Source organism: Cervus elaphus, chromosome 17, assembly GCF_910594005.1.
Source record: "Cervus elaphus chromosome 17, mCerEla1.1, whole genome shotgun sequence".
Lineage (NCBI taxonomy): Eukaryota > Metazoa > Chordata > Mammalia > Artiodactyla > Cervidae > Cervus > Cervus elaphus.
Genome location: NC_057831.1, coordinates 2,744,290 through 2,767,703, shown reverse-complemented (window position 1 = coordinate 2,767,703; position 23,414 = coordinate 2,744,290). Strand labels below are relative to the sequence as shown.

Genomic DNA, 23,414 nt, shown 5'->3' with positions numbered 1-23,414 from the left:
TAGATATACATTATTGCTATTATTGTTGCTATTACTACTTTTAACAGACTTCTGTTTGTTAGAATAAGAGAAACAAAAGCTTTTATTTTATAATCACTTACTTCTTCTCTGCTGATCTTCCTTTATTTATACAGACCTGAGTTTATGACCTATATCATTTTTTCTATGACCTATCTCATAGTCAAATTCAAAGCAGGAAGAACTTTTAACTTGAATATGATGTACTTAGGTACAGTATTGTATGTGTGTGTGTTTCTTGCCATTTATCCTCCTTGGTGTTCTTCATGTTTCCCAGATCTGTGGTTTGGTGTCTGACATTAACTTTGAAGAAATTTTCCCTCATTATTGTTCCAAATATTTCTTCTGTTACATTTTCTCTTGTTCTGTTTTGGGTATTCCCATTATACATAGGTTATGCCTTTTGTAATTGTCCCACATTTCCTGGATATTCTGTTCTGATTTTTTTGTTTGTTTGCTTGCTTATTTTGTCTTTTTTTCTCTTTGCTTTTTTTTTTTTTTTAAATTTTATTTATTTATTTATTTGGCTGCTCTGGGTCTTAGTTGTAGCATGTGGGATCTAGCTCCCTGACCAGGGGTCGAACCTGGGCCTCCTGCACTGGGAGCTCAGAGTCTTAGCCACTGGACCACCAGGGAAGTCCCTCTCTTTGCTTTTCAATGTTGGACATTTCTATTGATGTACTCGCAAGCTTAGAGATGCTTTCCTCAGCTGTGTCCAGTCTAGAAATGAAACTTTAAAAGGTGTTCCTCATTTTTCCTACAGTGTTAATGATCTCTGGCTATTCTTTTTTAAGCTTTCTTGTAATTTCTAACTCTCTGCTTACATAGACCATCTGTTCTTGCATGATGTCTATTTTATTCATTAGATCCCTTAGTATATTCATCATAATAAGTTAATTTGAATGCCAGTCTGACAGTATCAATATTCTTGCCATGTCTGAGTCTGGCTCTGTTGCTTGCACTGTCTCTTCAAACTGTGTTTTTTGACTTCGAGTATGCTTTGTAATTTTTTCTTAACAACTGGAAGTTATGGGTAGAAGTAACTGGTAAACAGCCTTTAATGATGTAGTGGTAAACTCTGAGGAGAGGGGATGTACTCAACTGTCCTAAGATTAGGTCTCACTCTTTGAGTGAGTCTCTGAACTGTGGACTTCACGAGCTCTTCTCAGGTTGTTCTCCCCTCTTAGGAGAGGTAGGTGCTTGCGTTTGGCTGGTGTTGGGTATATCCCTTCTCCACTATGGGAGACTAAAGGTAACTGGAAGTGTGTGTTACCCTTCCCCCAGGCCAGTTAGACTGATAAAAGTCCAGCAGGTTAGGCTCTGATAAAATAATTCTCCTAAAGAGCAGGCCTTGTTATGAAGTATAGAATGCTCTGGCATATTTTAAAATGGTTCCTCTTCCTTGCCTCCTGCTAGAAGCACAAGAGGATTTTCCTCCAATATTCACTGTAAAAGTGCATGCAGTTAAGCTCCTGAAGGTAAACAATACAGCGTACCTCTCCCCTCCCAGATGACTGGAGTTTTTAACTCTCAGACTTGTCCAATCTAAAGTGAAAGTTGCTCAGTCGTGTCTGACTCTGTGACCCCATGCACTATACAGCCCTTGGAATTCTCCAGGCCAGAATACTGGAGTGGGTAGCGGTTCCCTTCTCCAGGGGATCTTCCCAACCCAGGGATTGGACCCAGGTCTCCCACATTGCAGGCAGATTCTTTACCAGCTGAGACCTGTCCACTACTAGGGAAGCCTGTCCACTCTAAGTCTCCATTAGATTTCAAGTTTTTTTGCCCCAGTACTGCTTCCATAAAAGTTTCTTCTCCAGTAACTTGTGATTCTCTTCATCTGCTTGTCTCTTCAATTTGTGTCCAGCAGTCTGTTCAGTGACCTCACTTCTCTGATGGGTCTAAAGAGAATTTCTGGTTTTCAGTTTGCTCGGTTTCTTACTTCTTAGGACGAGGTGACAACTTTTAAGCTTCTTACTTGCCAGACTGGAGACCAGAAGTTAAGGTTTCTTTTTGAAGTGATGAACAAAAACTGGAATCATATAGTGATATTGATTGCACAACTCTGTGAATATACAAAAGACCACTGGAAAGTACTTCTAAATAGTTAATTTTATAGTATGCCAATGATATCTCAATAAACAATCAAGAGAAAGATTGCCCAGAAATCAAAATGACTCTCACAGTTTTCATTTCTGATGCTAAAACAAACAGAACTTTAGGCAAGGCTACTTTTGACAAAAGAATAAAAGTATAATAAAATAAATTGCTCTAAAAATATGTCAAAAGTCACAGTTCATGATGTCATTCTGCTTAGTGAAGGAACAGTTGTAAAGTTCCATCAAAAAACTGCTTCAGTATAAAATATTGAAGATTTGATTAAAAAAAAAAACAGGTTTAATAAAATGCTGTTCACCTTTGGTCAATGATTTTAATTGACAGTTCTTCACATTCTCTCCCAGGCAGGATCCAAGATTAAGGAGTGATGTAGGTACAGTCCTTCTAACAAGACTCCACTCATGAGACCCTATATGATGATGTCAGGCTGAATTTCAACTCGGCCTGCTTGTTGATAAAATGATCCTAGAAGATGACTCAATCTGGGAGACCAGAAAGACTAGGGGTTGTATAGTTCAGGAGGGCAGAGGAGAGCAATACCTGGAGAAAATGAAAGAAGGTTTGTATTGATAATTCTTGGGTGAGGGAGATCTGTGTCAGCTCTGCAACTGGGCTTGAATCACCATAATTAGAAATTTGTACTAGCTCTCAGAGGATGGCTTTGAAAATATCTAACTTTTACCTTTCTGATGTTGTTTAGGATTAGGGTCAGTGTGGACTAGAGATACAGGTCAGGAATGGAAAGATAGGGGATGTAGAGGTGGGGGAATCATGCAGAATCTGGCATGTGGGAAACATTCTCAGTGTAGATCAAAGGTTCATTGTCAGAAGCCAAGTTGCCTAGATTAGAATCCTGGCTGTCATTTACCAGCTGAGCAACATTGATGAGTTACATAACATCTGCATGCCTCAGTTTTATCTTCAGATATGTGAGGAAAGCATTAGTGTACTTTATAGAATGATTTGTGATAAGTGCATGTATGTGATCATTTTTATTAGAAATTAAAAAATAGCAATGAAAATAAGCCCATTGTAGAAATATATGTTTAATATATATATTCATATCCATACAATGTGTTGCATGTACACACATACAAATGTATTAATAAAGGAATCATTAAATGAAGCTTGAGAAATCTAATCCATTTGCCTTAGAAAGCTACACTCTCATTCTCTTGGGCTCCAATTCTTAACTTGTAATGTGTTGTTTGATGGACCACAGGGATAAGTAGATGAAAAAAATAGGGAGACTGTGAAAGAATTCATGCTTCACTGAGAAACTACATTCCAGGAGAATCTCTGATTGCTGAGAAAAGCAATCCTGGCTGTAAAAAAAAGGCCTAGCACTACCTCTAAACTCACTGAACAAGGCCAGTTTCCCTGGGACCCCAGCTTAAATTTACTTCTTTCTGACACTTTTACTGTTCATGGAAAAATACTTTGTCAAAATAAATGTTTACTTGGCTATAAAATTTTGAAGGTATGGTAAAATGTACATGCATGTATATATCCTTGGAAATTTGTGGAGTAGAGAAGGGAATGACAATATCCAGTCAACAGTAAAGAAATAAAGGTGGTATGAATAACCCAGTTCTATTTTAAATGGAATTCTCTCAGAAGGGAATTCTGGATACAAATAATCGTCATGGCCATATTCTCTTCTCTCTTCCATGTCAGTCCTTTCTGCAACTGAAATAAGAAAGAAGGTGAATGATATTGTTATGCCTTAATGATGTTGCTTGTAAGGAGGGAAAGAGAAATCACTTCCTAAAACTCTGTCATAGGTCAGCACATTGACGGGTTTGATAGCACTGGCCAGACCTTAGTCTGGCTCCTGCTGCATCTGCTGCTCAGTGGGTGAGGTTCAAATATTTCAACTTGAGCTTCGGTTGCCTCTTCTGCGAAGTGGTCAAACCAGTCACACAACCTCACAGGTACTAAAGTACTTGATATACTACTTGCTTAGGCTAAGTGTTTGAAACCCTCGTTATTATCATTTTCTTCCTATTTTTATAAGCTACATTATAATTATGTTCTTATACTAAACCAGCAATTGATTTTTGTTCTTGAGTTTAAGAAAACTCAATGCTTTGTATTTAACATGAATGTTTATTTCTTCTTGAATCATAGTGGATCTGTGGTTGATTCTAGACTTTACTACTAGCTCATGGACATCTTTGGACGAAAGAGAAGAATTTGGTATTTAGTTCATTATTTATGAAAAGCTAAAGAATGAGCAGCCTATACAGCTAAATGAAGATTCTAGAAATGGCATCTCAGCAAATGTGCTAACAAAAAAGCACCTGCATATTTAGGCTGTCTCAAGCAGCTATTTGTTTCCATAGCACCTAAGTAGACAAAGACAAAATCTCCCATTTGTACCCCAAAGCAGAAAACACCAGTTAGTTTCAAATTCCAGGTTTTGGTAAGGAAAGATGATACTTTTCATTATGCATTAAATGATGGTTTTAGAATTTTTTTCTTTTTTTCAGTTAACTAATAGTCATTCTTTGGCTATATTTATATTTTATATTATATAATTATATATATTATATAAATATTTTATATTATATACTTACATTAACATTCAATGAAAATGCTGATGTTTGTCTTACAAGATAAATCATGCAAGTTTCTAAAATGTCGTTTTGGTTAGTTTAGAAAGGAAAATGATATAATAAAAGAGAAAGCACTTCTGTGGTAAAAATAAACTTAGGAGGAGTCCAATAAAATTTCAGCATGTTAAAGTCAATTCAATAATAAATGAGAAAGAAGGATTTGGAGCATTATTTATTCATTTCTCAGAAAAATTTTTAAAAACCTTCTGTGTACTTGCTTGCACTTTGCTAAATACACTGGGACTCAGAGTCATATAAAAACAGTCGCTGTCTTCAGTAAGCTTCAGGAAGCCAGGGAGAGAGGCTGGACCACCAAGGGTTATACCACAAGGTAGAAGATGCTTTATTGGCAAGCAGACAGAGGATGCTTCACAGGAGGGAAGACAAGGGACTAAAAAAGATAAAAAAAAATGAAGCTAAAGGGAGACACAAAAGAAGCTGTTCAGAAAATGCAGAAACAATTTTAGTAAAGAAAACGTCTGCCCTTCTAAAATCAGAGACATTTAATATTTTGTATAATACATCAAAGATACGCTTATTTTTTTAAACACCTCTCCTCCCAATGATTCTGAGGCTCAATCATGCTTACAGGGTACATGAAATGAAGTATCAATATATTAATGTGACAAAATGCCTTGGTACACAGTGCCTGATTGGTAAGACTCCACAAGGCACACAGTTCACAGAAGTTAACATAAGCTACAGGAAGTGGCCTCAGTTTTCTGGTATTTACCCCTTCTAGGCAGGGTGGACAATCTTTCAACACTGTACACCATGGTGCCCTTTGAAATATGGCCATTGAACATTAAAAATGAGTAACTACGTAGGCACTGATGTATAGAAAATACACTTTATGGTCATTTATATTATAAACTGGAAATAAATGCTTTTAAGTTACATATATATTTATTTATGCCAGAAAGCTTGACAAACACTGAACAGTCCATGAAGAACAGAAGCCTCGACTATTTATTCAAATAAATATATTCCAACTCTATGCAGCAATACTAATTTACTTGTTAAGCTCTAAAATCCTTTGGTTGTCAGGAACCAAAATAGTTTTGAGGTTAGGAAACTGGTTTCCCACTTAATTCTTGTGGCTGACCCAACTCCCCATGATATTCACCACTGAATATTTTTAAATGCATTTTTTCATCTGAAGTGATAATCAATTAGGAGCAAACTAAATCCTGTCTTAAAATTTCAAAAAAAATGCAAGTCACTTCTGAATGACCTCAGACTAGGCATTCACATCCTGAATGCTGCTTTTGCAAGCTGTCACCTGTAACAGGCTGAAGGGATGTGTATCCAGCACAGGACTGCCCAATCTATTGACAATCTCATCTAAGCAGGACTGTCCGATCTACCAGCAATCTCATCGAGCCAAGGTGGCTCAGTGGAGAGAGAACATCGGGTACAGTGCTTCTAAAGTCAGTTTATACAAATATATTAAAGAAATTTCTTTCTAATAAATACAATATAAAAGCCTTTCTACTTTATGCATAAGTTTACAAAAAAGCACTTCAAAGATGTCTGGTCAAAGCTATTGCCAAAAGATTCTAAAGCCCACACATTTTGTTCCAGATATAATTATGACAGCTACTACAAAAGCAGTAAAAAGCAACAGAAGAAAATCTTGGCCTTCTTAAATGATTTCAATCCCATTCCGAAAGAGAACAAGTAATCAAAGTCCATTCGGGTTGTGCTTGTTTTTAAGCAGATATCAATCATTTGGGACCAAATGCTATGGCAGGTTCAGATTTTTTCATTATCATCAGTGTGGATCTTTTTAAGTGTGACTGGGCTTGCTTGCTTCAGAGATGTCTTAGAAACATCCGTGTGCATGGTGGACATGGCGATGGTCTCATAGTCGTCATCCCGAGACCGGAAATCACAAAAGTTAAAGAAGAACTGCAGGTCTCTCTGGAAATTTTTGTTCAGGAAGCCATAAAATATGGGGTTGACACAAGTGGAGATCATGGCTGTGAGGTGGCAGAGAAGGAACAACAGATTATGGTTGCAGGTAGCAATGATCTGATGGTTCCAGTCAAACACAGTGTTGAAGATGGTGAGAGGCAGCCAGCAGACAGCAAACGCCACCACGATGGACAGCAGCATGATGTTGATTCTTTTGGCTTCACTGGACCTGTACTTATTGTCTCTCATCTTATCCATCATGCTGTTTCTTCTTTTTAAGCGTATGTATATCTACAGGAGGGAAAAAACAAAGAATTCAAATAGAACCATTCATAGAATGAGTACTCCTGCGGAAAGAAGGTAAAAATGAAAATGGTAGGGGAAAGGGTTTTCCTACCTTGAAGTAGCAAATAAATATAAAACAGAGCGGGCCAAAGTACTGCAGCACCAAGAGGAGAGTGGTGTAAGACAGCCGGTGAGAGTCTGATGGAAATTTATCAAAGCAGACGTATTTGTCCTTGAATGCATCAAGGGTCACATTTTGGAATGGCTCATCTGTCAACACTTGATAGATCAGGAAGGGCAGAGAAGAAGCCACAGCAAGGACCCAGATGACAGCAATACCTACGTATGCATGTCTATTACTTGGTCTCCAACCCCGAGGATTGATAATCAGCTGATGCCGTTCCACGGCAATAAGGACCAGAGAGAAGATGGACACGGTGATGGAAACACATTGCACAAAGGGGTTCAACTTGCACATTGCCTCACCAAAAACCCAGTGGTCCATCAGCGTGTAGACAAACGTGAAGGGAAGACACATGATGGCCACAAGCAAGTCTGAGAAGGAAAGGTTCACAATCAGGATGTTGGTGACATTTCTCATCTCTTTTTGTTTCAAGATGATGATGATCAAAGCCAGGTTTCCAGAGACCCCAAGAATGATCACAGCTCCATAAGCAAGTGCTAACGTGAATATCATGGCCAAGGGCAGATGACAATCATCATTTTCAAAAGCCAAAAACCGGGAATTCTTCTCTGAAAAGTTATAATAGATTGAATGATTTTCCACCTGAGAAAATGATGTTGAATTCATTTTGACTGGTTTGGCTGTTACAGATGCCTTTAGACAAATGGACAGTATGTTTCTTCAAAGCAGGTCAAAGACTCAACTTATTTTTATTCTCTATATTAAAATCCACTTATCAAAATTATTCTGAATTCTTCATTCCCTTGAACTGAACAATCTGTAAAGAGAAAATGACCAATTGTTTTATTAATTTTACTGAAGGAAGTTGCAATAAGTTCTCATTTGTAGTACAATTTAAAGTGAAGACACTGAAATAAACAAAATGTATTCTATATATGCATCTTTTTAAATAGTAGAAATGGTGCAAACAATTTGAAAAAACTACTAATACTTTTAACTGAATGTACTTACGTGTTGAGTTTCAGGAAGATGTAGTGGTCTGTACATTAGTAAAATACATATAAATCTCCTGCCTATAAGTCTTACATAAAGGACCATCAGTGCATTCCTAAACATTGTAGGAATATTAATGTATAAAAGAACAATGCACAGGTTAGAACATATAAAAAAGATATGAAACTAACAAAAGAAAACAAAAAAATTGTACCTAATTCTTTCTCTTATTCTAAAAAAGAATTTATTAAACTGTATTAATAGCAGTAGCCCCATCATACACTGAACTGCTCTTTATAGAGGACTCTTTGGCACAAGTACCTTAGGAAAATGATCAATTCAGTGAGCCACCAAGAAAGTTTGTCCTATGAAGGACTGCTGAAAGAACAGATGTTTAATCCAGAAAAGACTCTCTAGGAATCATACACACATCTCCCATCTGAATAGGCAGCATTGGGTCCATGGCTTCTGGCTCAGAATGTTATGTCCACTCGTCAGAAGTAGGACCAAGGGAAGTGGATTATATTAAAACTATCTCACATCTTTATGAGGAACAAGAGTTTAATCAAATGGAACAAACTGCCTGCAAACTGTTCCCCACACATAATTTGTAATTGCTACTAGAAAGGCTGGGAAAGTTCTCACGGTGTGTGGGGGTTCAACTGGGGTAAGTCTGAAGCTATTTCTGACTTAAAGATTCAATAATTTTATTAACAGGTCAGAAGCTTTCTATGGATTTCTAAGGTGTTATTCAGGTGTTATTTGTAAATATCTTCCCTCCCCACTAAACTGTATACAGATACAAGGCTGAGATGTAAATTTTAGTTGTACTTTTGATCTTTCACAGCATTTTGTAATATGAATACTCTTTTCTTACCAACAAAATAAATCACAGACAACAGTCTTGTAGACCTTAAAACCTCCTTTAAAAAAAAAAAAGCTCCAATTTCCCTTAGATTACTAAGTAAATATAGGAGATAGGGTTTATTATGTTAATTAACAAGTCATTGTGCCTGTGTTAAGAAAGGGAATTGTGGTTCTTTTCTTTCTTCTGTGAGAACAATAAAGAAAATCATGCAGGTTTACTTCCACTGAAAAGGAGATAAGAAATTTCATGAATAAAATATGCCTTTGCCTTTTAAGTGGTGCCACTGTTGAATCTTTCCTTGAGTGCTTCTGCTTTCTAGAATATGAGGTGTTTGTTATAAAACCACAGCTTATAAAACTGAAGAGTAAAAGTAAAGGTTGCTACCATGTAATGAGAATGAAAGTATCAGGGCTAGGAAAGGCAGTGGAATGATATAAAGTGTGAATGTTATAGAAACGCTTCCTGTCAGCAGCCTGGAAAGACTCCTGAACTTCCCTGGTATCACACTTTTCTCTCAAGTATACCAAAGAGAGAGGATATCTGTGTCTCTCAGTGTCTGAAAATGAACTGAGAGGAAGCGTGTGCTAATCTAAGACTTATTTGGAAATTTTGAACTTAAGAATTCAAGAAAAACAAGCTGTAACTGGAGGATAATTGCTTTCCAATGTTGAGCTGGTTTCTGCTGCACAGCAGTGTGAATCAGTCATATGTATACATATGTTCTCTCCCTTCCGAGCCTCCCCGCCCCATCCACACCTCCAGATCATCACAGCGCAGCAGGCTGAGCTCCCCGTGCTATACGGCAACCTCCCATTAGCTGTTTTACACATGGTAGTGTATACAGGTCAATGCTACTCTCTTAGGAATTCAAGAAAATCTCGCATCATACTCCAGAGTCAAGTTGCTAGCAAGATAGCTAACATTATGGCTCAGTTATCTGACTTTTTCTTTACTGGTAGAACTAGCATGACAGCAAACTGCATCCGCTAACTCCGCACGGCCCCCTCAGCACAGAGGACCCGGTGAAACATGCGACACAGCGGTCACCGCGCTTCCTGGGCTGGCCAGACACCTGAACACCACCACCTGGCCCCTCACCGCTGGCCTGACAACCCCACGGGGCACGCCCTGACCCTCACTCCTGGCCTGACAACCCCACGGGGCATGCCCTGACCCTCAATCCTGGTCTAACAACCCCACGGGGCACGCCCTGACCCTCACTCACGGTCTAACAACCCCACGGGGCACGCCCTGACCCTCACTCACGGTCTAACAACCCCACGGGGCACGCCCTGTCCCAGCAGGGACAGTCCCTTCACAGCCACCAAGGGTGCCGGGCCACTATAGCTTCTGCATCTTTGCCTCTGCTGCTCCTCTTCATCCATCCAAATTCTACCCACCTTTCAAAGCACTATATGGACCCTTGAATCTTAATTGGTTCCTCTCAATTGTAATATTATCTCTTGAAGGTAGATATTATGTGTATTTCATAATACCTTGCAAATATCAGCTTTAGAATAAAAATGACTGAAGAAGTAGTAGACACTTGGATGGTAAGCTTTTATGTGAGTTAATACTAACATCAATAGCTGAATTCTATTGTAGACTGGAAAAAATGCATGACCTCAAAGCTGAGAATTATGTTTCATTTGGTGGACACACCGTAGACACCCTCTCAGATCATTCTGAGGGACTGCTCCAGAGAGGTAAGGGAGGAGCCAGCATATATAAGAGTTTTTGCAACAAAAACCAGGTAGTTGGAACATCAAAATATTACTGTTAATTAAAGAAAGCAAGACATCTGAAGTTAATGAATTTAATGCATTTCTATGTATGGGAAGATACATGAGTCTGGGCTCCCTGAAACACTGTTCTTTCCTGTGTGAATACCCTCAGGGTACACAGTCCAGGGCAGCTGCAGGGGCTGGTGGCTGGATGGCCCAGGAGTCTTTGTTTGCTGACATGGAGATGACTTCCTTGTCTACACTGTCATAGTCCTTTTATATGCAAAATGGATGCTAGTTAAAAGAATCATTTTACTAGGTCAGATGTGGGGGATGTTCCACTTCGTGAAAAATTAAAAAAAGGAATTGTTTCTGAAAGAAAATTCATTCATCCAAAAAATATTTATTGGACACAATTCTGTGTCAGACGTGGTTTTCATGGAAACAACAGTTACCTTCCTACTGGGTTTCTAGTCTTATGGGCAGAGAAAGACATGAAAAAATAAATCAGTAAAGGAGATAGTACACAAGATGGTAGTAAGTGCAGTGGAGAAGGAAAAAGCAAAGCAGGGGACCTGGGACTGTTGGGAGGGCATTGCTGGGTGGCTTGGAAGGCATCTGATTGGCACAGAAGAGGGCAAATGAGCCAAGACTCCGCAGTGAGGGAGGAAGCCAGGCAGACGCCGCAGGGAGGCAGCCCGCTGTGTGGTTGTGTGAAAAACACAACCAAAATCCTTATGACTGGAGTGTGTGTGGTGCGAGTAGATGAGAAGTGAGACAAATAAGGGAGGGACTATGGGGCAGCAGTTGGAGGATAAGCAGAGGAGAAACAGACTCTGCAGAGTGAGTCTCCACAGACAGTCCTCGACTTGTCTCTGAGACGAGAGAGGGACTCGCCGGAGAGTCTCTGGTAAAGACATGGAGTCCCATGATAGTGTTTTAATATTCTTAGCTGGTGTTTTTAAGGACTTAAGGCAGGAGAGAGAAGTAGATAGGTCCATTTAGAGGCTAGTGCATTAAACCAGGCAACAGGTAATGGAGGCACCAAGACGTTTGCCGTGAAAACAAAGAAAAATACAGTTTATATCTATTTCACATCTATATATAAGTTAAAATTTATTTTGACTTTGACAAAAGTCACTACATATGGGACTTCATGCAAACACTTATTAAATTATTACAGTTTATGGGCTACAAAGCTTTCTTGCAGATGAATTTAGGTTAAATCTACTGAAACTCCAGTGTTTGAAATTATCTTTGAATTTATATTTAAAATTTATATCCCTTTGAAATTATATTTGCTAGACATACCTGTTGAGGAATAGCAGTTTTCTTATTAAGTAGAAGTTGCTTTAGCTACATAGAAAATGAAAACCATTTTTTTAGAGTATTCAAAAGACTCTTTTGCTAAGTGCATGTCATTCTACTTGCGTAAAATGGTTCTGCATTAGATAAAATGTGTATTTTCAGCCTACCTAAACATAATCTCAAGGATAATAATTGTCAAAAAATAACAATATTGAGAATTTACATACATCATCTTTAAAAAAGAAAATGATTTAATATTTATTATTCCAATATACACTTTTAAAATGAAGTAGGGACCTAAAGACACTGCAAAATAGAAACGAATGGTTGTTAAATCTCAATATAGCTGTCGTGCTCCTAGGGACAAAACAGACACACTACATATATTACCAGTTGGGAAATTAGCCCCCTTCCAAATGGAAATGTTTCTCTATTCCAGTTAGAGTACTGGCCTTTACAGTTTGCTGTTCCTAGAGCTGTTACAACCTGAGAAAAGGGCTCTCTGGTCATAACCTGCTGCAGATACATTTTATCATTTATTCAAAACTGGCTGCTCAACTCCCTAGTTTTTGGAAAAGAAGTATCAGCCTTGTTACTTACCCAATTAACTTTGTTAATAACCAAAGTTACTGCTAGTTCATGGGCATGAGTTACATAATTCTGCTTTATTCCCTTCTGGGAGGGCTTGCTCAACAGACAGCTGCCTTATAACAATAAGGAAAGACTAATAAAGCAGTAGTCACCCACCAAAAAGTAGTAGGTCTTTGGTCATGGGTATGCAACCCGGCAGACAGCTTTCTCCTCTCACTGGGGAAGCAACACTGTTGCCGGGGTTTCCCGTTCAGGCAGAGCCAGGCAAGCTCTGTGCTTCCCCCGCCCGTGTGCCACCTGGCAAGTTATGCTTTCCCGGGGATCTTGGTGGGAAGGCAAATCTGAAAGCCTTTTAAAAACAGAAAAGAAAAAAAGAAAAAAGAAAGGAATGTCAAAACACATTCCTTCACTTTCCCCTCCCCTAGATTTTCCGGAGTTATCAAAGAACAAATGGGATGTGTTAAATCAAAATTCCTGTCTGCACGCTTACGCGCCCACCTTTCTCATATTGTGTAACTAGGTGAATTGCCCCAAACTGTCCTCATTCCTAACACTGCCACCCCCTCCCTCTCCGCCACACTCACACACACACACACGCACGCACACACACAAACACACGCCATCCATTTGTCTGGAGATGTCTCTACCAATAACGATGAGACTGGCAAAGCAGAAAACGTCCACAACAACCAGAAACAAAGAAGCAGAGTCCAAATTCAGTTCTCTCTGGCCCAGCGTGAAAGTGGAAGTGATAGTCTCTGAGTCCCATCCGACTCTTTGCGACCCCATGGACTGTAGCCCACCAGGCTCCTCAGTCCATTGAATTCTCCAGGCAAAAATACAGGAGTGAGCAGCCATTCCCTTCTCAGGCGATCTTACCCACCCAGAGATCGAACCCGGCATCAGTCCTTAGAACATTCTCCCCTCTCCAGTCTACCTGGAGACCAATGGACCACTTTGCCCACCCCCATCTCAGTTCACCCACAATGTCCTACCCAGTGGCGCTCCACCACCACCACCAGTGTGAAAGGAGCTCAAGAGTTGGATGCTGGAAAGTAGGAAGTAGGGAACAGGGTGTCTCTCTGTGTGCGGCGCCAAACCCGAGAGGCGGCTCCGGGGGGTAGGGCTCCACCCAGACAGCGCAGTGGGCGCCCACCTGGCCCGGGGCGGCTCCCCGCCGACAGCAGCGGAACGCGGGGCCGAGGCGGACCCGCAAGCCCTCCTCCTCCTGCTGTCCCAGCGGCGCGTTCCTTCGCAAAAGCCCAGCGTAGCCGCCCCGCGGAGGCTCGGGAAAGATGTCAAAGACAGCGACGGAAGGGGGACGCAGTCTCACCACGGCCACAGGAGGGGCACGCGGACCCCGCACAGAACCTGGGTCACCGACGTCCGCCCCACATCGCAGCGGTCCCGGGTGGCGGATGGTCCGGAGCGGATGGTAGGGAGCATCCCGCTTGCGCGGGACCGAACTGAAGGTGTGCGCCCGCGGCTCCCCATTTCGGGACTCGCAAGCCTTTCCTTCCTCTCTCGTCCTTCACCTCATCAGTGAGAGATTTCTCAAAAGTCAGTCCCTTCAAAAGTGTACACTTGAAACTTACCCTCTCTGCTGGATCCGTCTTTTGGCCCGTTTATTAAAGCGAAAAGGACGGCCGCGGAAGGGAGCGGAGTGGAGTGGAGAGATCGCGGGTGATTCTCCGGCACAAATCCTAAAGATCGGTGGGGAAGCAAAGAGCCGCCCCTGAAGCTGAGCTCCACCTAGTCCCGGACACGTGACAGCCGGGGTGCGCCGCAGCCCCCCGCACCCTCTCCGCGGTCTCGCCGGAGGCTCCCGGGGAATTCGAGAGGCAGCGCGGAAAGCCGCGCGCACTGTCCGTCCACGCGCCCGGGCCGGGGTGCGCGCTCCGCTCTCGGAGAGGCGGGCCGGGAGGCGCCGTGCCGGGCTGAGGTCTCGCCCGCGCGCGGTCGCTGGCGGTCGGTGCCACCTTGCGGCTGAGGCTGTGCGGGAAGCCGGGAGAAACCCAGCTCCGGGGAAGTGGGCGCTAAGCCCATCCCGATTGAGCCGCTCCAGTGTCTCTCGCCTTGTGATGTTCGGCTGTTTCTTACGCCAGACCAGTTTTTTTTTTTTTTTTTTTTTTTCTTTTTAACAGTGAACAAAGAGAAGACCTTTAAAAAGCACAAGTAGCAAATCTCAGATAAGATGGACTGGCTTTTTTGAAGGTTTTCTTTTCTTTTTTTCCCGCTAGGATAACGCGTTGAGTCAGATGTGTTCCCAGCATCGAACTGTTCCTTTCGGGGAGCATAAGGAATGAAACATTCTCCTGCGGGTCAGAAAGAGTCAGTGCCGTTTCCTAGGTACTTAAGCTACTACCGTGCGGAACGCCCTGAAAGAGTAAAAGAATAGAATGTACATAGAGTGCATTGATGGAGCAAAGCCATCCTGGTACCTGATGATTCAAGCTAACTATGATACAATGATCTCAGGTGTTTTGCATAGTTATAGTGGACTTGGAAAAGCCAAAGTTGTCCTTCTCTCTCACACACACAGTGTTTATTGATGTAGATGACTACAACTTCTTCCAAATCAAACTTTTAAATAATAAAAAGTCTTCCTAATAAAGATACAGGACGCTGCCTAGGAGATACATACAAGCTTTATTATTATAACAACTATGATTGCAGTCTGCTTTCAAACTAAAAACAGAACAAAATTCCAAGACAAATGGAATTACTTAAACATTGTTGGAAAATGTTTTATTTTTCTAATTGTTAGACTGATTAAATACTATTTAAAGTTCAATAGAAAGTATATCTCATTACTTATATAAATAGTGTACATAATCTCTGTAGTCCCTTCCCCTCAAAAAAGGTTTCTAAAATATTTGTAATTATGTATAGTTTTATAAGGAGACTTCTCAAGTGGCCCTAATGGTAAAGAATGGAGGAGAGAAGAGACACGGGTTAGATCCCTGGGTTGAGATCCCCTGAAGTAGTAAATGGCAACCTGCTCCAGTATCTTATCTGGAAAATTCCATGGACAGAGGAGCCTGGTGAGCTACAGTCCATGGGGCGCAGTCATATATGACTGAGCACTGTATTTTTATAAAGTTGGAAAGGGGTTTCGACCAAGAATCAAAATACCACCATCAGGTAATAAATGTACTATAACAATACATGTGATCATATTTTTTTTAAAAACCCACTAGTGATTAAAGAAGAGTGAAATGACATTTATACTTTCTTTTTTCTAAACTAAGGATGAAAATGTAAGACACTTTAGGAGTTTCAATCGTTTAAAGAGAAATAACTCACTTAGGTTTCTATTCACTCTCTTGTTTACTTCATCCCTTAAATCACATTCTGTTCACAGAAACAAATTTACCCCAGCTCCTTATCATCAAATTGGCTGTTTTTACTCTGCTGCAAGAATTACAAATGAAATAATTTAATTCTCTAAAAAGAATACATTTTTATGTAAACAATTTGCTATATCAGCAAATATTTTTGATTTAAGAACATAATTTGGAGTCATTAGACACTTTCATTTCTATGTTTTCCAGGAATACTAATAAAAGCATGTCGGCAAGAATGCCTAAATTACGATGTCCATTGTATTTAGTCATCTTCTTAATTTTTTATAAAGTGTCCCTACCAAGGCCAATTTATAAAGCTGCATTTTCGAGACATTAATGTCAAATACCAAACTTTGAAAAATTGTTAGACTCAAAGACTTTTTTCCACTTCAAATTTTGTGATACAAAGGGAGGTTTTGAAACTCTGAATGAAGACAAATTTATACAGTTTTCTAGGAATATCATTTACTAAAGACTCTTTGCAATATGTGAAATAAAAAACTTATAAGCACAGTATAAGATCCTCATATAATGTAATCTTATAGAAGATCTGAAGTAAACAAAGTAGTATGAGTTGCTCAGAAAATGTGTTAAACAGCAACCTGAATTCCTCAAAAAGATTAAATAGTATGAGTGTCAAAGATCTTTTCTTTCTATTATTAAGTGAACAGTCAGTTGCATACTTTCCTACTTGAGATTAAAGCTAGGTAAAACCTAACCTTTGCTAGAGAGAGAATTTTTTGCATCTTATGATATTTCACAGCAGCCAGATCTATAAATAATGACTAGGAGAATTAAATTAGTGACTTATTCTCATGTTCTCTCAGGCACCAGTCTTGTTCTACCATTTAAACAGAAGCATAGGATCTACACCTTACACCTCTGTAGATCTTAATTTTATCATTTAAAAATTGGAAGAGCTTTATGGTCTGGTGCTGTAAATTCCATGAGTCACTCCTTGGCTAGATAAAAGTCTGTCACTATATTCACTCTGGAATTTACATACTGTAATTACTTTATTGGCTGCCTGATGAATTTTGGCTATAAGGGTTAAAGTTCCTGAAATGTTGTTAGGTCTTGATACATGAGAATTATCACAATATCATTCAGAAAAATATTTTTTATTTAATTTTGTTGAAGTGTAGTTGACTAACAATGTCAGGTCAACAGAAAAATCTTGATAGGAATTAATACCACATGTGAAAATTAGAATGTAGGAAATATTGATTAGAAGAAAATTCCACTTGGATAGAATTTACTATGAAGTATGTTGGTGAATCAGTTCATTATTCTATGAATTATTAGATGCCATTTTTTCCTTCTTTCTGTCACTTACCTACTGCTTTTCTTTGAATCTATGATGCCATAGAATGTAAGTTGCAATGCTATTTTATGGACCACCAAGAAAGAAAAAACACTTCTAGTAAAGCAATGACATATAATCAATTGTAATTAAATTTCAGAGTATTAAAATATTTTTTAAAGTCCTCATCTTTGAACCAATAAAATATAGTAGGTAAAGAACTTTGACTAAATTGGTTAGTACAAATGATCAATACAATCACTTTTTTTTGAGAGAATTAACAGAAAGAAGTGACAATTAATTTAATTAAAATGTTAGTATGCAAGTATATAGACAATTCAGTTATCTTCATAGTATAGAAGAAACCGAATACTAGTCATAGATTTGCTCTTGATTTGAAATGGGAATGTACTCAAGGAAGTAGGTTTCAAATTTAGAGCATTTGTTGTAAAACTCTGTCAGAATAGACTGTATGTGACAATGATCTTAAAATTACTTAGTAAATATTTGAACATTTTTCTGCAGATTTTGTCCTGTTAAACACTCTTTAAACATTCAACAAATGTGTAATGTTATTTTACAAAAGTGTAATGCTATGTATGTATTACATGGTATAATGAAAAGAGCTTTGTCATTGACTGCACTACTATCACTTTTTATTGTAATTGCTACCACTCCCTTCCTATCTCCTTTCAAACAGGAGTAGGTATAGCTAGAGAGAAAGGCTAGGATGACCACCACCACTGACCTTCCATTGTCCATGACAAAGGTCTCTGTTCATCCCGACCCACCCCACTGCACCCCACCCCACTCCTGAAACCTCAGGCTTGGCATTAGACCCCTTCTCAACATATTACATCAGAAGATCAGACTTGGCCCCATGAAGTAAAGCTAATTCCCATCTTGAGATTGGGCAGTTTTTCCCCAAAATAGGAGAAAGATTCATTTATATGCATTTAAATAATATGACAAATGGGCACAGAGATGGTATGAAATGTTCCCGGGCATCACTTTGCTAGGGTAACTATTCCTTATTCACCCCTTTGTTAAGGTCTAGCTATAGCTTTTCTTTCCTCAGGTACACATATCAATAAATCTAGAATGAGATTTATATCCAAGTATGGTCTGTGGTATAACCCAACACTTCTTACCCTAGGAAATTGCATAGCTACCACTTTCCACTAGTATTGTATATTGCAGGAAATAACTCAACTGTGCAGAGTATTGCAACAAGTTCAAAATCTCAGTTGAGCCTTAAATGATACTCAGAAATTCTGAGGCTTGGGGACTCCCAATTGCTCTCCTCTTAGAAGCTATTACAATTCATCACCCCTTTCCTCCAGCCTCCAACCTCATACCCTCAGCCTCAGTGGACTCCCCCTTCTTTCTGAAGGGAGTAAAAGCCAGTAGGGTATTTTTAAATTGAAGTAGAGTTGATTTACAATGTTGTGTTAGTTTAAGGTGTACAGCAAAGTGATTCAGTTATATGTTGGAGAAAAGAAAGTGAAAGTCACTCAGTCGTGTCTGACTCTTTGCGCTCCCATGGATTATACAGTCCATGGAATTCTCCAGGCCAGGATACTGGAGTGGGTAGCCTTCCCTTCTTCAGGGGATCGTCTCAACCCAGGGATCAAACCCAGGTCTCCCACATTACAGGCAGATTCTTTACCAGCTGAGCCTCAAGTGAAGCCCAAGAATACTAGAGTGGGTAACCTATCCCCTCTCCAGTGGATCATCCCGACCCAGGAATCAAACTGGGATCTCCTGTGTTGCAGGTGGATTCTTTACCAACTGAGCTGTCAGGGAAGCCCTCAATTATATGTATCTGTGTATATATAGAGAGAAAGAGATTATTTTCCTTATAAGGGCTTCCCAGGTGGCGCTAGTGGTAAAGACCCTGCCTGCCAGTGCAGGAGAGGTGGGAGACACAGGTTCAATCCCTGGGTCAGGAAGATCCCCTGGAGAAGGAAATGGCAAACCACTTCAGTATTCTTGCCTGAGAAATCCCATGGACAGAGGAGCCTGGCGGGCTACAGTCCATGGGGTCGCAAAGAGTCATAGAGAGAGCTTCTTTTCGTTACAGGTTATTACAAAACATTGAGTATAGTTCCTTGTTCTATATGGTAGATCCTTGTTGATTATCTATTTTACATCAAGTAGTGTGTATATGTTAATCGCAAACTCCTAATTTGTCCCTACCTCCTCTTTCCCCTTTGGTAACCATAAATATACTTTCTATTTCTGTGAGTCTATTTCTGATTTGTAAATAAATTCATCTGCATGAATTTTAAGACTCATATATAAGTGGTATCATCAGATTTCTCTGTTTGCCTTTCTTCACCTAGTATAATCATCTCTAGGTCCATCCATGTTGTAAAAATAGAGTTACCAGATGATCCTGCAGTCTCATTCCTGGGCATGTATCTGGAGAAAATCTTAATATAAAAAGATACATGCACCCCAATGTTCATTGCAGCACCATTTACAATAGCCAAGACATAAAAGCAATCTAAATGTCCACTGACAGAAGAATGGATAAAAAAGATGTGGTGGCAATATTATTCAGTCATAAAAAGAAGGAAATAATGCTGTTTACCATAGGGTATTTATTTTCTTTCACATCCCTCATTTTGGCAGTGGGTTGGCCAGCCTAGCTGATCCAGACTCCAGGCATTAAATCATACCAACCCACTGAATTTTCCCAGATGATGCCCCAATACCATGTCACAGACAAGCTATCGCTGATGTCCTCTCCTGATGAGAATGCTGACTGACTTAATCCATGAGCATAGATCCCATGAGTTGTTTTCCTATTAGGTTCTGAGAAGCTTGTTACACAACAGTAACATAACCAAAAACACCAGTTTGTGCATCAACTCACTTTTCTTGACTCAATGCTTAAAACAAAGACAACTCCTCGCCCTTGTCCGCCCTTGTCAGAGATTCTCTAGCTGCCTTGTCTGTCTTGGCCACTCCTCCAGGAATGAAGCCTTTCTCTCCAGTCTTCTCACTGTGCCTCAAGTGGCCCGCTGGAACTTACTTTTGCCTGTGTCACCAATGACTACACCAGGGGATCGAATTCAGACTTTCTTTATGATGCATTTGTCTCATTTGACCATCCTCTCCTGAACTTTCATTCTCCTTTGACTTTACTAACTACACTTCATGTGGTTCTCTTTCCTTACTTGCTGTTTGTCAGTCTTCTTCCCCAGGATTTGCATCTCCATCTCCTTAGGTGTCTCTCTCCCTAGGATCCTGTTATATCAATGAGCCAGTGATGGCCCCTGAGTATTAGCCTAAAATCGTCCCCATACTGTTTACTCCTTCACAGCAGACCAAGACAGCAGTGCCAGACTGCACCAATCTCAAATTCTCACGCATCTAATTATTTTAATAGAGTCCAAATAAATATATTTTTAGCTATTTAGAGCCTACCTACTTTATATGCTCTGAGAAACTGCACTCAACATCTGCTAACCACGAATGACAATCCTGCAGTGATGAAACACACTCATCTGATGCTGCCCTTCAGAGCTTTCTGACCCAAGTCTCCCCATCTTGCTGGTGAGTGGCATTTTCTAAATGTCTCTAAACCACTCTCTACTTTCTTCTTCTCCCTGGGGGTCTCCTTGTGCCATCCTCCTCCTGAGTGGTAGTCTATGCTGCTATCCCTGGGAGGTGTCTTGCTGAGAGAAACTTCCTTGTCATGCAAGCCTGCTCAAGACCAGCCAAATAAAACTTGTGTGCCATGCTTTCCCTGCTGCTGTCTCCTCCCTGACCAGCTCTGAAATTCCCACATTTAACAGAGCTCTTCATCTATATTTTTTCACATTGAAGCATAGTCATACCCTCTGCCATCAATGGCTCTCCTGTAGTCCATGCGAAGTGCAGACCTCTCCCAGGTCTCCTTGGCAGACGTGCTGCACAGCTGGTGGACATGATCCAAACCCGTGCCATCATCTTGGTGCCTCAAGCCAGAACCTGAGGGTCATCCCCGGCATTTCCCTTTTTTACACACACTGGACACACACGATTCAACTGGACTCAACCGCGATGGGTCAGTTGGCAACTGGTCAAACATTGCTGTTGATTTCACAGCATGATGTGTCTCAAATGTGTTCTTTTATATCCATCAAGCTCTAGTTAATTCTCTACTGAATGGTCCTTCTGCCACCAGCTGCTGTCACAGCAGTTCAGTGATAAAACTTCTCAGCTGAAATCATCTAGTTGCTCTCCAGATCCTTCAAGAAAAGTGTGAACAGTATTCTTTTGAACACTTTCAGTGTGATCCTCTGCCCCCTCCCCAAACTTTGGTTGAACGGAGCTCTCTTCAGGTCTCTGACTGTCACTGTTTATCACCTTTGTTTTCTCCCCTACTCCCTACTTGCCCATCCCCTCCCTCTGCTGGTTTCAGTTCGATTCAGTTCAGTTCAGTTGCTCAGTTGTGTCCTACTCTTTGCGACCCCATGAATCTGCTGGTTTAACTTGCACCAATTCTTTCAACTTCAGTTCAAGTATCTTCTCAACTACAAAGCCCTCTCCTAGATCTATCTCCCATCTCTACAGATTCCCCCCTTGGGCTGAATTTGTATTTATATTCCTATTTTTATTCCTACTGCACTCTGAGTTTATTTCAAACACAATATATTGCAGACAGTTATATATTCCACGGATCTACAGCTATGCTGTAATCTCTGGAAGGCAGTAACTCTTTTTTATTTTTCACTTCTTAAAACTTAGAGTCTAGAATAATATCTGGTGTATCATATGATACTGAAAACAGTTTTGTTGAGGGATTGAAGAATGAGTAGATAGGACTATATAAATTATGAACATCACAAATCAAGTCCATTTATTCATCTCAAACATTAAAAAATATGTTTAGCATTTGTACTTAAGATGATTATTATCATTTTTATACATATGAACCACACATGTATACATTTTTTACATATGATTACTAGACTCTTCTTGATTCTTCTTATACTTTTTGATTTTCCTAAATGTTTAATTCTGCTTTCCCCATGCAGTGTAGACTTGAGTAATGGACCTCGCTGGCTTTGAAAATGAATATAATGTCTAGTAACAAAAATGTCTCATGCTTTTTTCTACTTGTTGAATAATATACTTTTAAAAGCTGGATTATCCATGAGCATAAAAGTAAGAAGATGGTAACAGATCCATTTTTGAAGATCGTTCAACCATATCCACTTTTGATTCTGAGCTTATGCTTTGAACCATTCTCTAAACATCCTTTTTAAAGACTTAAAAATAAACTGACATACCAAAAATAAATAAATAAACTATTTCCTTTTCATTTCCACTTAAATATAACAAAGCTATATTTAGACTTAAAACTAGATTTAATATTTTAGCCATGAAAATTCACTAAGAAATGGAAATTTATCTTAAAATAATATTGAGGTGATATTTATCAACACTTTTTGTGAGGGGCTTTAACCTACAAAAGGGAAGAATATATTACCTATTTGTGAATTTTCTTGATAGAATATTTTGTCTCTAAAGGAATCCATGTTCTAATTTTTTATATTTTTTTGTAATGAGAGTCTTAAATAATGTAATTAGACATAGAATAATTTGCTTTAAGAAACACCACAACTTTTAAGAATAAATTAAATATTACTATAGAGTTATTACCAGTTGCAGGGTAGAGAAGGTACAAAAATAATAGGAAGTTTTATCAACAATATTTCTTTCTTCTTTTTCTTCCCCCTTACCCAATATAAAGGGGAAACAAATAATGTTTATGACCATCAAATTTTTCTGCAGATCCAAAAAAGCTATTTTTCTACCCATATATTTGTAATGTGTGCTTGTTAATGGCATAGGTATTCAGGGCTCAAAGTGTTAGTGGAAACCTCCTCCATGGGCTTTGGTTCTCTGTAAGGAAGCAAAAAACCAAAGTTCTTACCTGTTGCAAGAAAGTTTATTGACAATAAGGAAAGAAAGAACAGAAGAACACCTCAAGAGCGAGGTGGGTCTCGTCAAGGGAGGCAGTGGCCCTGAAGAGCTGGGGTACAGAGATTTAAAGGCAATGGCCGTTTGCTTAATCCGGGGAGTTGTTCATTGCCAGTCTTGATTGACAGCTGCAGGGTATCTAACAAGATGCTCTACTGCAGCATGTCCTTCCGTAACTCAGCCTGTTATAACTAGATGTA

At 39.7% G+C, this 23,414-nt stretch overlaps 1 protein-coding gene across 3 annotated transcripts; it reads right to left on the bottom strand.

The window, feature by feature from the left end:
• Positions 1-5,073: 5,073 nt before the first annotated feature.
• NPY1R (neuropeptide Y receptor Y1) lies at positions 5,074-14,509 on the bottom strand. 3 transcript variants are annotated; one of them, XM_043871481.1, is made up of 4 exons: positions 14,181-14,509; positions 12,742-12,934; positions 7,069-7,918; positions 5,074-6,962 (listed from the first exon to the last, which is right to left on the bottom strand). In XM_043871481.1, the coding sequence occupies exons 3-4, from the start codon at positions 7,765-7,767 to the stop codon at positions 6,510-6,512; spliced, it is 1,152 nt and encodes a 383-aa protein (XP_043727416.1). In that variant the 5' UTR covers positions 7,768-7,918; positions 12,742-12,934; positions 14,181-14,509; the 3' UTR covers positions 5,074-6,509. The 3 variants fall into 3 exon arrangements, with proteins under 3 accessions (XP_043727416.1, XP_043727415.1, XP_043727417.1); XM_043871480.1 differs by lacking the exon at positions 12,742-12,934; XM_043871482.1 differs by lacking the exons at positions 12,742-12,934; positions 14,181-14,509 and adding an exon at positions 13,581-13,691.
• Positions 14,510-23,414: the final 8,905 nt, after the last annotated feature.